At 41.7% G+C, this 15,540-nt stretch overlaps 1 protein-coding gene across 1 annotated transcript in view; it reads right to left on the bottom strand.

Moving 5' to 3' along the window:
• LOC137348185 (plexin domain-containing protein 2-like) overlaps positions 1-15,540 on the bottom strand; it is a 455,424-nt gene that overhangs the window by 148,928 nt on the left and 290,956 nt on the right. Inside the window, exons 6-7 of the mRNA XM_068013514.1 lie at positions 12,745-12,863; positions 11,416-11,515 (exon numbers count right to left, since the gene is read on the bottom strand). Of these exons, the coding sequence (XP_067869615.1) occupies positions 11,416-11,515; positions 12,745-12,863 (219 nt within the window). The remainder of the gene's footprint in view (positions 1-11,415; positions 11,516-12,744; positions 12,864-15,540) is intronic.

Genomic DNA, 15,540 nt, shown 5'->3' with positions numbered 1-15,540 from the left:
TTAAATTGTTTAGTTTCCAGGACAGAGGGGTTGATTGGCAGTCATTAACAATTTTCACGGTGTTAAATGGGTATTCACACTATTAATTACTAGATTTAACTTTCTGTGGCGAGTTTGACAGGCGATTAATGTGCAAAGGCAGCAACTTCATGAAAGTTACGTGGAGGTTAAGGATGAGTGGAGCAGTGCATTTGCACATTAATCACTCATCAAACCCGCCACAGAACGTTAACAGTGGAGCAGCGCAAATCGTCCAGCAACGTGTGCCGATTCGCAATTTATGGGGTATCTAATCCTCACCACAAGTTGCTGGTTTATCTGCACATTAATAACGCCATGCATTATTCACATGCCATTATTTGTTCAGCAAATTCCAGCCCATCGTCTCAGGGACACCTCATCGTCTTATTTATTTTCTGAGCTTTCTTGTATGTAAAGTCACCTTGAAAGATACCTGACTCCCGTACACCTGACCAAACAGTTCCATTTCTTTTTGAATGGACTTCCAGGTCTAACCACAATGCACAACATTCTGATTCAACCATAAATACTGACAGCTATTCTTTGGCAAATAAAGACAATGTCTTCCTAAATTTGACCTCGAGACAGCAATGCATTTTTGATGTTTAGTTACTTTAGTTTGATTTGAGCATTTTCTGCTACTTCTGCTTTTACTGCACAAAGGCTGAATGGGTTGTGTACAAATAACAACAAAGTTGCAATTGTATACAGATTGAACAAATTCTAATTAAGCCAGACAGCCTGGTTCTACATTGATAGGCACCAACAATATAATACTTACCTTCTGGGCATAATTGGCTCATTCTAAAGAAGTGGAATTGATCATCTGATACATTGTTATTTGGTGGTACCTGACTCCCAGAATGAATTGTGGACTCGGTCCCAGTCACTGAGAACAGGCCAGCATGATTAAGAGCAAAGTCATTAGTTCATTTCTTTCACTTTGTGTGAAGCCATTTTTGATGGTATCCATGAAGAATAGCACAACTGTGGTTCTAATCACTGGTAGTAAATAAACTGTTCTTCATGAGTATAATGTCAAGAATGTCATGAAGAACGATTACAAATCGTCACAGTAATTCTCATCAATTGGGAGCACTATTTTCACTGACAAGACCCACTTGAGAGCTTGAGATTTGCCAAAATGCTTCTTGTTCCTGTGGCAACTGTCAGCATGTGCTGACGTTATTTAGATCGCTTCACCAACGCTTTGCCGAGGACTACTTATTTGACATTACTGATTTATTCAATTAATTGTGTTGGCTTGTACATTCATATTGTAGTTAAAGAAACAAAGCAAGTATAAAATTATGTAATGCACATTGGTACCTACATTTATTTGCTCCTAAACAATAGCGGGAAGTCTGAAAAATGTAGTAGCAAAATTACCTTATCTACAAAGATTTACACTGAGTCAGAGACAAGTATAACTTATAGTATCCTACAAAGTATCCAGCATTCATACAATACTCGGTCAAACTGGGAAACTAACCAAATGTACACCAGCTCTTTTATTTATTTATCATGTTCTGGTAGGATCTGGGTGAGTGGGGCTGGAAATTACCACTTTTGCAAATTTCCTAGGTCTCTGCCAACATTGTGCCATGTGCAAGCTTCCAGACCCAGTTTTCCAGTGCGCTTCCTTGCGCATACAAATAAGAGTATGCTGACTAACATTTTCCCTCAATTGGTCATTTATTTCATTGCTGTTTGTAGGATCTTCCTGTTTTCAAATTGGCTGCTGCATTCCCCTATGCTTCAAAAGGCACTTCATCACTGTGAAGGACTTTCTCACCAGCACGTGGCTCACCCAATTCAAATAGGCTTTGAAGGTGAGTCGGAAGGTTGTGGTTTCAAGCTTCTCGCTAGAATTTGCCTCACCAGTGCTGCACTGAAAAAGTGCATTGTCAGAGATGCCATCCTTTGGATATGTTAAACCATGGTTCCATCTGTTGTTCAGGTGCATTTCGAAGATTCCTTAGAAGCATTCAAAGAAATGCAGGCAGTTTCCTTAGTGCTCTTAATGATCATCCAAAAAATAAATTAAGTTTATCATTCATCTTATCGCTGTTGGTGGCAACTTGTATTATATTAAATGGATGCTATATTTACAGTAATTCATTGTATGTAAAGTGCTTTTGTGATGTTTCTGAAGAAAGACATGGCAAGATGTCATATAAAGTCAAATCTTTCTTTCTTACCATGTCACTTGTGCATTATTCAGTTAGGTCTGTCTGCTGGATATGAAAGGTGAATACACAATGAGATGTAGCACTGACCAGGAAGGTGGCAGATTCTACGTTGAGTTAGTTAATCTCAGCTGGGATAGCAATTAGAAAACCACAGTATGCTTCAGTGTGCACAAGCTAAAGAAGGGAAAAATCTGCTCCGGTTGTTACCCCTGATTGGCATCTGTGACCTCTATTGGAAAGAGTTTATGGATGTCAAATAAGTTAATCTTCAGTGTTGGCAATGACCCCTCCCTAAATTAAGATTCTAATTTTTAAATTGTGAGTGCTGTATATTTAATTAACAAATGGCCAAAATTCAAACAAGGGAAAAATTAAGTCTTTTTTTTAAATTTTGGACTCCATTTCCAGTTTTATCACAATTTTGTACTGTGGACAATGGAATCTAAGAAAATATTGCCATAGACATCAGTAAATATACAGGATTCTAAATGTCTGGGTGATGTAATAATACCACTACTATAAAATTACTATAGAATGTAGAATGTTATTATATTGAGAGCCCAGTTATGTGCGTTGTTTCTATGAAAGGGAAGGCATTTTCACTATGAGGGTTGAGTTGTCACCTAATGTTAGGTGTTGCTCCATTGCACTTAATCACGGGACGTTAGGTCTACAGTACTATTACAGGTGAAGTACCTTTAAAATGTGTAATCGCTTTGTTCTTGGGATGTGAGCGACACAGCCAAAACTGCATTTTTCACTGCACATACCATGTTGCACTACATACTGCAGTCCTCATTCTGATGTTGCTTTCATAAGGAATTCTAGGATTTTGGTCCATCTAATCATATCCTGGGGTCTACTGCAGTTGAGGAGAAGGAGTTTTCTCCTCTTGTTGGTTGTCTCATTATCTACCACCATTCTCAACTGAATGTGATAAGATGACAGAAATTTGCTCTGATCCATTGGTTATGGGACTTCTTAGTTCTCTGTAGAGCCCATTTGATTTTACATTTAGTATGCAGACAGTTCTGTTATGGCTCCACTAGGTTGGTGCCTCATAACTTAGCATGAGGTAACAACCCAGTGAAGCTACAATAAAAAGACGACCTGGATAAACGGATAGACACTTGACCTCAACACTTTAGTTACCCTTCAAATACTAACTGAAATCTATGATTTTCTAAAAACATACATGTTTTGGGAAAGCAAGCAATGACTGAAAATTTTCTGGAAACTTTACATACAATTACATATTGAATATACAGCCCAGAAATAGACCATTCGGCCCAACCAATCCATATCAGCATTTGTGCCCCACCCAAGTCTGCTCCCATCCTTCCTCGGATATATATTAATGACCTAGACCTTGATGTACAGGGCACAATTTCAAAGTTTCTGGTTGATACAAATCTTGGAAGCATTGTGAACTTTGAGGAGAATGGACACAGACAATGGACAGGCAGGTGGCAGATGAAGTTCAATACAGAGAAATGTGCAGTGGTTCATGTTGGTAGGAAGAACAAGGAGAGCCAACATAAAATAAAGGGCACAATTCTAAAGGGAGTGCAGGAGCAGGGGGACCTGGGTGGAGATGTGCATAAGTCAGGACAGGTTGAGAGAGCAGTTAATAAAGCACACAGTATCCTGGACTTTATTAATAGGGGCATACAGTACAAGAGCAAGGAAGTTATTTTGAACTTACATAAGACTAGTTCGACCTCAGCTGGAGTATTGCGTCCAGTTCTGGATACCGCACTTTATCACTCCTGTGCTCGCTGACCTACATTGGCTCCCAGTGAAGCAACTTCTTGACTTTAAAATTCTCATCCTTGTTTTCAAATCTCTCCATGGCCTTGTCCCTCCCTATCTCTGTAATTTCCTCCAGCCCCAGAACCCTTCAAGATATCTGTGCTCCTCTAATTCTGACCTCTTGTGCATCCCTGATTTTAATTGCTCCAAGGGGAGGTGGTGGGGTAGTGGTAATGTCACGAGACTAGTATCCCAGATCCCCACGCTAATAATCTGGGGACATGGGTTCAAATCCCACTACAGCAGATGTGGTGATATTAAAATTAGAATTAAAAAGCTAGTTTAGTGCTGACCATGAAACCATTGTCGATTGTTGTAAAAACCCATCTGGTTCACTAATATTCTTTAGTAAAGGAAAATCTGTCCTCTGAAATGGCCTAGCAGGCCACTCAGCAGTATTAAACTGCTACAAAGTCTAAGAAAAGGAATGAAACTGGATGGACCACCCGGCATCGACCTAGGCACTGGAAATGACAATGGGCAAACCCAGCCCTGTCGACCCTGCAAAGTCCTCTTTACTAACATCTGGGGGCTTGTGCCAAAATTGGGAGAGCTGTCCCACAGACTAGTCAAGTAATAGCCTGACATATTCATACTCATGGAATCATACCTTACAATCCCAGATGCTGCCATGGGGTATGTCCTGCCCCACCTGCAAGACAGACCCAGCAGAGGTAGTGGCACAGTGGTATACAGTCAGGAGGGAGTTGCCATGGGAGTCCTCAACATTGACTCTGGACCCCAAGATGTCTCATGGCATCAGATCAAACATGGGCAAAGAACCCTCCTGCTGATTACCACCTACCGCACAATCCCCACCCCCCAACCCACCCCCACCCTAACCCACCCCCACCCTGACTGATAAATCAGTGCTTCTCCATGTTGAACAACAATTGGAAGAGGCACTTAGGGTAGTAAGGGCACAAAATGTTCTCTGGCTGGAGGACTTCAATGCCCATCACCAAGAGTGGCTCGGTAGCATCACTACTGACTGAGCTGGCCAATTCCGACAGGACATAACTGCTAGACTGGGTCTGCAGCAGGTGGTGAGGGAACCAACAAGTGGGGAAAAACCTACTTGACCTCGTCCTCATTAATCTGCCTGTCGCAGATGCATCTGTCCATGACAGTATCGGTAGGAGTGACCACCGCACAGTCCTTGTGGAGACAAAGTCCCGTCTTCACACTGAGGGTACCCACCATTGTGTTGTATGGCTCTATCACCGTGCTAAATGGGATAGATTTCAAACAGATGTAGCAACTCAAAACTGGGCATCCACGAGGCACTGTAGGCCATCAGCAGCAGAATTGTACTCAACCACAATCTGTAACCTCTTGGCTCGGCATATCCGCCACTCTACCATTACCATCAAGCTGGGGGACTAACCCTGGTTCAATGAAGAGTGCAGGAGGGCATGCCAGGAGCAGTGCAGGCATACCTAAAAATGAGGTGTCAGCCTCAAGAAGCTACAACACAGGACTATTTGCATGCCAAACGGCGGAAGCAGCATGCAATAGACAGTGTTATTTCCAACCACTCCAGTCAAAGCCCCCAATCAAAATAGACGATTCTGATTGTGGTGGAAGAAACGCACTGTTATATCAATCCTGTCCCTCCAAAGATAGCCTAACATATCATTTTAAACTTTCCAAATTAAAGAAAGACCCAGCCAAATTGTACTAACTATTAACCCCTGAATGAGGCTAACCAAACCAGGTGTCTTTAAATCAACAAATTAACCGTTTAATTAAAAAAAAACTAAATTCTTAAACACGAGGAAGATATAAACAACATTGAAATTAGAAAAAAATTAGAGTCCTTGAAAATTTACAGTCCACTGTTGCGTGAGGTCCTCACAGCCGTCCGATGGGGAAAAAAAGGTTCTTCAACAGTAGAACAGTCCGTAGTCTAATTCCAGCAGTAAGTGATGCTTTCCTTCTCCAGCGAATTTCAACAATTAATGACTTGCAAACACTTTTTAAATAAATCAATCTGACTTTAGAGTTTTTGAGGGATAAAATATCATCACAGTCTAACTTCCCTTCCTTCAGTTTAAATGACCAGAGATCTCTGTTTTGGCTTAAGTTTTTTTTCAGAATTTTGAGAGATAATAATTAAATGGACAATATTCTATTCCTTCTGTTTAAATGGCTGAGAGCTCTTCCTTCAGGTGCTAACACCAGCTGTCTATCTTGTTCTCTTAGAACAGGCAGTCTTCAAATAAAAAAGCCAGTTCAAAATTGAATTGTAACAAACGTATCGCTTGATGCTCAGACCACGTGGCTGTATCCAAGGTAAAGAGAATGCACCCTCTGAATTGCAGTCTCCGAATGGTTGTATCCAATGGCAACCAAAATGCATTTTCTCTAACTCCTGAGGCTTGCTGGTTCTTAAAGAAGTACTGATCATTTGCAAGCTTTAAAGACACACCATATCTCCCAGAGAGAAAAAAAACTACAGGACCATGAAAACAGGGCTAAGCAATCCCACAACTAACAGATCAGATCTAAGCTTTGCAGTCCTGCCACATCCAGTCGTGAATGGTGGTGGACAATTAAACAACTGGCAGGAGGAGGAAGCTCCACAAATATCCCCATCCTTAAAAATGGGAGAGCCCAAAAGACAAGGCTGAAGCATCTGCATCCATCTTCAGACAGAAGTGCTGAGTGGATGATCCATCTCGGCTTCCTCCTAAGGTCCCCAGCATCACAGATGCCAGTCGTCAGCCAATCTGATTCACTCCACGTGATATCAAGAAATGGCTGAATGCACCCAATACTGAAAGGCTATGGGCCCTGACAACATTCTGGCAATAGTACTGAAGACTTGAGCTCCAGCACTAGCCGCACCTCTAACCAAGCTATTTCAATACAGCTACAACACTGGCATCTACCCAGCAGTGGAAAATTGCACAGAAAGCAGGACAAATCCAAACCAGCCAATTCGCACCCCTTCAGTCTACTTGCAATCATCAGCAAAGCGATGAAGGGGTCGTCAAAAGTGCTATCAAGAGGCACTTGCTCAGCAATAACCTGCTCACTGACACTCCATTTGGGTTCCGCCAGTGCCACTCAGCTCCTGACCTCATTACAGCCTTGGTCCAAACATGGACAAAAGAGCTGAACTCAGAAGTAAGGTGAGAGTGACTGCCCTTGACATCAAGGCAGTGTTTGACCAAATATGACATCAAGGAGCCCTAGCAAAACTGGAGTTAGTGGGAATCAGAGGGAAAACTCTTCACTGGTTGGAGTCATACCTAGCACAAAGGAAGATGGTTGTGGTTGTTGGAGGTCATTCATTTTAATCCCAGGACATTACTGCATGAGTTCCTCAGGGTAGTGTCCTAGGCCCAACCATCTTCAGCTGCTTCATCAATGACCTTCCCTCCATCATAAGGTCAGAAGTGGGGATGTTCGCTGATGATTGCACAATGTTCAGCACCATTCGTAACTCCTCAGATACTGAAGCAGCCCTTATCCAAATGCAGCAAGACCTGGACGACATCCAGGAATGTAACATTTGTTAAGCAAGTAACATTTGTGCCACATAATTGTCAGGCAATGACCATCTCAAACAAGAGAGAATCCAACTATCTCCATTTGATGTTCAAAGGCTTTACCATCGCTGAATCCCCCACTATCAACATCTTGGGGGTCACCACTGACCAGAAGCTGAACTGCATCAGCCACATAAATGCTGTGGCTACAAGAACATGTCAGATGCTGGGAATTCTGCAGCGAGTAACTCACCTCCTGTCTCTACAATGCCTGTCCACCATCTACAAGGCACAAGTCAGGAGTGTGATGGAATACTGTCCACTTGCCTGGATGGGTGCAGCTCCAACAACACTCAAGAAGCTCGACACCATCCAGGACAAAGAAGCCCACTTGATAGGCACCCCATTCACCACCTTCAACATTCACTCCCTCCACTATGGGCGGCACAGTGGCGCAGTGGTTAGCACCGCAGCCTCACAGCTCCAGGGAGCCGGGTTCACTTCTGGGTACTGCCTGTGCGGAGTTTGCAAGCTCTCCATGTGACCGCGTGGGTTTTCGCCGGGTGCTCCGGTTTGCTCCCACCGCCAAAGACTTGCAGGTTAATAGGTAAATTGGCCATTGTAAATTGCCCCTGGTGTAGGTCGGTGGTAGGGAACATGGGATTACTGTAGGGTAGTATAAATGGGTGGTTCTTGGTCGGCACAGACTCGGTGGGCCAAAGGGCCTGTTTCAGTGCTGTATCTCTAAATAAATAAATAAAATACTGATGCACAGTGGCAGCAGTGTGTACCATATACAAGATGCACTGCAGCAATGCACCAAGGCTCCTTCAACAGCACCTTCTAAACCCGCGACCTCTACCACCTAGAAGGACAAGGGCAGCAGATGCATGGGAACACCATCACCTGCAAGTTCCCCTCCAAGCCACACACCATCCTGACCTAGAACTATAGTGCTGTTCCTGCACTGTCACTCAGTCAAAATCCTGGAACTCCCTTCCGAACAGCACTGTGGGTGTACCTACACCCCAAGAAGGCAGCTCACCACCACCTTCTCAAGGGCAATTAGGGATGGGTAATAAATACTGCCTTTCCAATGAAGCTCACATCCCACGAAAGAATAAAAAAGCTTAATTCATCAATATCTCTTTGTAATGTTACGCTTCCAGCTACACTGCTTACAATGCCGCCTATTAGTCATTTTTGATATGTGGCTTTCTATCCCATATTTAAGAAATATGATGAATAGTTGAGGCCCCATTGCTGATCTTTGTGGGACACCAATAATCACATTCTGCCAATAGAGTACCTGCCCATTTTCCCTACTCTCTGTCTCCTGTCGCTCAGCCAACATCCTAAGCAGGTCAATAATATGCCTTCAAATCCATGAGCTTCAACTTTAGCTAACACTCTCTTATGAGGGACTTTATCAAATGCCTTCTGGAAGTCCAGCAAAGAACATTAATAGACATTCCTCTGTCCACTACTTTAGTCACCTCTTCAAAAAATTCAATCAGATTTATCAGGCATGACCTACTCTTTACAAATCCATGAAATAAACAGTGAGGAAATTAGTATTAGACTCCAAGAGGACGTAGATAGGCTGGTGGAATGGATGGTTAGATGGCAGATTAAATTCAACACAGAAAAGTATGAAGTGGGAAGAATGGGGAGAGAAAATACATGCTAAATAGTGCAACTTTAATGGGGTGCAAGGAGAGAGACACGTCAGGTGTTTGTGCTAAGATCTCTAAAGGTGGCAGGACAGATTAACAAAGCAGTTAATAAGGTAGATGGGATCCTGAGCTTTATAAACAGAGGCACAGAGTACAAAAGCTAGGAAGTTATGCTAAAATTATATAACACTAGTTTGGCTGCAGCTTGAGTACTGTTTCCAATTTTGGGCACTACCATACTTTAGGAAGAATATGGAGGCTTTGGAGAGGGTACAGAAAAAAATTACTAGAATGGTTCCAGGGATGAGGGATTATAGTTCCATTGCTAGACTGGAGAAGCTAGGATTATTTTCCTTGGAACAGAGAAAGCTAAGAGGAGATTTGATAGAGGTGTTTAGAATCAAGAACTGTTAAGATAGAGTAAGTAAAGCAAAATTGTTTCCAATGGCTGAAGTGTCGATAACGAGAGGGCACTGCTTTAAGGTGGTAAAAGAACCTGAAGAAACATGAGGAAAATCCTTTTTACGCAGTTGCAGGTTAGGATCTGGAATGCACTGCCTAATAAGATAGTGGATTCTATTGTAGCCTTTAAAAGGGAATTGGATAAATACTTGAAGGAGAAAAAATTGCAGGAACATGGGGAAAGAGCCAGGAAGTGAGATCAACTGGGTTGCTCTTCGAAAGAACTGGCATAGACTTGATGGACTGAATGGCCTCCTTCTGTGCTGCACTGTTATACGATTCCCTAATTCCTGTTCCTATTTCCTCGATATATTGCAGAAACCAGGAGACAACAGGGAGATGAGTTTCTGAAAGCAAAGGGGCTCCAGCAATTTGGATATGTGATACAATCTGTGCACTTAACCATGTTTTGTACAAGTGTTAATGACTGAGAATGAAGGCTATTGTATGAGGAGGTGGATATGTGGCCATATTTCAGAAATAAAACTCATTTTTGGTTTCAGTGCCCAGTAGTACTTAGTTCAAACACTGATAATACATAGATAACTTGTGGACCTACTAGGTATATAATCACTACAGCGTCATGAAATGAAATGAATTACAAAGGGCTTTTTATTCTATTTTCTATTATTCTATATTTTCCCTTCCTAATTAAATATGCAAATTGATCAATTTCACTGTTGATCTACCATATAATTGGGTAGGCAAAGAAATTCTTAACAGCCAGTCATACCTGAATGCTCAACTCCCACACATATGGAGTTATAAGAATTCAATGTTTCTTGATGAAACACACACTTGAAATAGACAAATTATATTTTATATAATACAAAGCATCATCATGGCAGAATTGGGAAAGGTTTGGCATGATAACATCCAGAAAGATCGATACCATGTTTGACTAAACAAAAAAGTGCCAATAGAAATTATAAGTTGTATTACGAGAAGACAAAATTGAAGCAATTGAGATTCTCTCAGCATTTCAATGAAACTACAAATAAGCTGAGGTAACTAGACTTTCATTTCACTTTGACAGTAATTGACTAGAGCTATGGTTGATTTAACATCTCTAAAACAAAACCACCAAAAGGTCACACATATTTAAAGAACAGCTGATACTTGAGTTGCTCAAGCCAAACATATTTCACAGTTCAGGTGAGCCATAGTCTTATAATCATTGCATGCTATAAGTCTCCTTCTCTGTGAACATATATACTCATTTTCTGAGAATATCTGAGAGTTTAACCGTTCAAAAACCTTCTGATTATTTGTCCATTAACTGTATACACTGAAGGTTGTGTAACTAACCTGCTGAAAATCTAAAAAAAAAATCAACATTGCTAAGCAACTATTGCCAATTGGCACAGATATGATGGGCCGAGTGAACTCCTTCTGTGCTATATGATTCTATGATTTTAGTTTTCATTTTCAGATTAGCTGATTTTACTTCATTTCCATGAATAACTGTTACTGTTCTGTCTCTGCTTTCAGTGAATCTTAATAATACAGGAAATAGTTATATTATAAAATGCAGTACACACACTGTCTAAATGCCCAACATGTTTGAAACTAAACTTAAATGTCAACTTCCAAAAATAACATTTCTTATAAACATTGAGCTCTATTGTTATATTTTAAAATTTTATTTTGAGGTAAACTTCTCCCTTGAAAATAGATTGAAAGTTCCGAGCTAATGTTTCTTATGGCTCATGCAGCATATGGTCTGCTAACTGAATGAGTGTAATTTTCACATACTGGGAATCTGCTGAATCTTGTGGACGACCACAAATGCATCTGAGAGTCCCACTTTGACTGGGTGATTGGCTGAGTTTATCCGTGTCACGGAAATAGGAATCTGGAGGACAGAAAAATCAATACATGTAGGATACTTTCAAAATGCATGGGTGTAATTATTCAGGCATTTCAAAGTGCAGCTATTTTCTGTAATTTTCTGTTCACTGTTTACTGATGACAGGTGGTTACATTGGAATGAAACAGCATCTTTCCAGAGCTGCTTGTAGAATGTAAAACACCTGAAACTGTAGCACTACCTCAGTACTTCAGTTACAGTTACCTTCAGAAAACACTGCAGTATTAATATTCTGGTGATATGTAAAAACGTATTACAATTGGGAACTATAACATATCCATAAATCAAGTCCCATTTCAAAATCAGCCGTGTGCAGCTCACATTTATCAGTGAATGATTGATCCTTCAATTTGAACAAAGCCCTCTTTGTAAATAACTACTTTCTGTAAAATAAATGGATTGAAATACTGCTGATAAAAATGATGTCACAAATGCTGAGCCAGATTCAATGCAAAATACAAGGAATCAGAATTCTCCATTTATCTGTATACTCAGTTTTGATAACTGCTTATAGATAATACTTTTTTCTCGAGATTTTGGGTGGAGTAAGAGGTGAAAACATGCCAGCTTATTTTGTAGAAATCCATTAGAATGTCTCAAACTGGATGAAAGAATGGTTTAAAATCTCTCAATGTACAAGAGCGATGAGACATCCTTTGTTGCAGGAATAGTACCGGTCTCTTTCTTTTTATTTATTCATTTCTCTCCCCACAAGGATTTTCCTTGAATATACAGGAAACATAATATTTTAACGTTATCACCCCTTTGTCAGATCTGAGGCAGTGATGACAAAGTATGGAATGCCCTTTATTGACTGCCAATGTCACAGTGAAAGGAAGCTCACAATATGAGTAATAGAGCATCTTTGAAATTTAATTTAATCACAACCAGAGTGTGGTATGGGAGTTCAGACTTAATTTTTGCCCCTCCCTTGCCCCATTCCTGTTCTGAGAGACAAACAAGATCCAAGCCATAGAACCTATAAAGGACAAACAAAATTACCCTAATTTGTTCAAATCTATCTCAAAATGACTGGCTGTGAATGGAAGAGCTGCTCCTCCATTCTGACCCAACTTTGAAACCCTTTTTATGAGGTTAATCAAAGTAACTTCCATTGGAAAAACATTGCCTCAGGCTCGTTATAGCTTTATATTTCCAAAGAATTAAGAAACATCTTTATGTTAATGCAGCATCTAAAGTAGCTGAAAACTCACCTCTTTGTAACCAAACACAATCCGTCCATCATTGTGCAGGGTGGCCTGGAAGGTGAAACTTCCTAAATCATAGTTATCTTGTAGGTGAACATTGTCCCACTGTACAACCAGAGTGGTACCTGTACAGACAAAAAATAATGTATATTAGTACAAATGAGACCACATGGATGTGCAGCACTTTCAAGCTAATCTGTTGAGCAATACTGTTGTCAATCAGGGAGACATGCTTCACAAGAAAAAAAAGATTTTTTGACTAAATGGTATACTTAAAATATTTGGATGAATACAAGCATTCCACTTTTTATGTAACAGAAGGAAAAGAAGACAAATTCGCAATTTTCTATTAGCTGCAGCTGGAGGTAGTGGGTAGAACTTCAATCGAGGCTTTCTGTTCTCCTGCTATAACTTTGCCGGACGATTGACAGAATCCCTGGAGTAACAACATAAATGACCATTTACACCATTTCTCGGGGTTCCTGTCAATATTCTGGTAAGGTGGATGATGTGAAGAACCGCTGTGGAAATGACTGGCGAATGTCTGTTAGCATTTGAGGAGGAGGCAGTTACAATACTGCTTACTTAGAATTGCAACATAGAATCAGGCCCTTCAAACCAAACTGTTTCTGCTTCTGTTTTTCCTCTATATGATCAATAATCCTAATCCCACTTTCCCACTTTGTTCCCACATCCCTTTATCCTCCTGTTTTCAACCACCTATCTAATCTACTCTTAAGTGGTGACATGGTTGGTGCTTCAATCACTAACGCTGGTACTCTGTGGAGCTTCTTGAATCTTAAGTGGTGTAAATTTCATCATATTCCTAATTTAAGCCTTGTAGCTGATGGTGAGGCTTTTTTTTTTGCATTCATGGGATGTGAGCGTCCCTGGCTAGGCCAACATTCATTCTTTTGGGCCTCCTTATCTCGAGAGACAATGGATACGTTCATTACCCATCCCAAATTGCCCTTGAGAAGGTGATGGTGAGCTGCCTTCTTGAACCGCTGTAGTCCATGTGGCATAGGTACTGCTACAATGCTGTTAGGAAGGGAGTTCCAGGATATTGATCCAGTGACAGTGAAGGAATGGTGATATAGTTCCAAGTCAGGATGGTGTGTGGCTTGGAGGAGAACTTGCAGGTGGTGGTGTTCCCATGCATCTGCTGCCCTTGTCCTTCTAGGTGGTAGAGGTCGCAGGTTTGGAAGTTGCTGTCTAAGGAGCCTTGGTGAGTTGCTGCAGTGCATCTTGTAGATGGTACACACTGCTGCCACTGAGTGTCGGTGGTGGAGGGAGTGAATGTTTGTGGATGGGGAGCCAATCAAGCGGGCTGCTTTGTCCTCGATGGTGTCGAGCTTCTCAAGTGTTGTTGGAGCTGCATCCATCCAGGCAAGTGGATAGCATTCCATCACACTCCTGACTTGTGCCTTGCAGATGGTGGACAGGCTTTGGGGAGTCAGGAGGTGAGTTACTCGCCGCGGGATTCCTAGCCTCTGATTTGCTCCTGTAGCCACGGTATTTATATGGCTACTCCAGTTCAGTTTCTGGTTAATGGTAACCCCCAGGATGTTGATAGTGGGGGATTCAGAGATCGTAATGCCGTTGAATGTCAAGGGGAGATGGTTAGATTCTCTCTTGTTGGAGATGGTCATTGCCTGGCACTTGCGTGGCGAGAATGCTACTTGCCACTTATCAGCCCAAGCCTGGGTATTGTCCAGGTCTTGCTGCATTTCTACACGGACTGCTTCAGTATCTGAGGCGTCGTAAATGGTGCTGGATATTGTGCAATCATCAGCAAACATCCCCACTTCTGACCTTATGATTGAAGCAATGTCATTGATGAAGCAGCTGAAGATGGTTGAGCCTAGGACACTACCCTGAGGAACTCCTGCAGTGATGTCTTGGAGCTGAGATGATCGACCTCCAACAGCCACAACCATCTTTCAGTGCCAGAGATACGCCTCCAACCAGCGGAGAGTTTTCCCCCTGATTCTCATTGACTCCAGTTTTGCTAGGGCTCCTTGATGCCATACTCGGTCAAATGCTGCCTTGATGTCAAGGGCAGTCACTCTTAACTGACCTCTCGAGTTCACCACTTTTGTCTATGTTTGAACCAAGGCTGTAATGAGATCAGTAGCTGAGTGGCCCTGGTGGTACCCAAACTGAGTGTCAGTGAGCAGGTTATTGCTAAGCAAGTGCTGCTTGATAGCAATGTCGACGACACCTTCCATCACTTTACTGATGATTGAGAGTAGACTGATGGGGTGATATTCGTTGGGTTAATATTTGTTGGGTTGAACTTGTCCTGCCTTTTAATTCCAGTTTTTTTTTATTAATTGAATTCAGATTACACCTTCTGCCATGGTGGGATTCGAATCCTTGTCTCCAGAGCAATACCCTGGGTCTTTGTGTTACTAGTTCAGTGACAATACCACTTCACCACAGCCTCCCCTATATAGGGGTGAATAGATGTGGAACTGTCCTGCTTTTGTAGCCACAGTGTTGATCAGGTTGGTCCAGTTAGGTTTTTGATCAATGGTGACCCAATGGTGATAAAGTCGCAATTTATTGTCCATCCTTAATTGAGCTGCCTTCTTGAACCATTGCCGTCTGCTTGGTGAAGAGACTCCCATAGTGCTGTTAGGTAGTGAGTTCCAGGGTTTTGACCCAGCAATGATGAAGGACTTCCAAGTCAGGATGATGTGTGACTTGGAGGGGAACTGGGAGGTCGTGGTGGTGTTCCCATGCACAAGCTGCGCTTGTCCTTCTGGATGGTATAGGTTGAAGGTTTGGGAGGTGTTG

The sequence above is a fragment of the Heterodontus francisci genome, chromosome 2 (genome assembly GCF_036365525.1).
Source record: "Heterodontus francisci isolate sHetFra1 chromosome 2, sHetFra1.hap1, whole genome shotgun sequence".
NCBI lineage: Eukaryota > Metazoa > Chordata > Chondrichthyes > Heterodontiformes > Heterodontidae > Heterodontus > Heterodontus francisci.
Note: the sequence above shows the minus strand (reverse complement) of the source record. Positions and strands in the feature narration are given on the sequence as shown.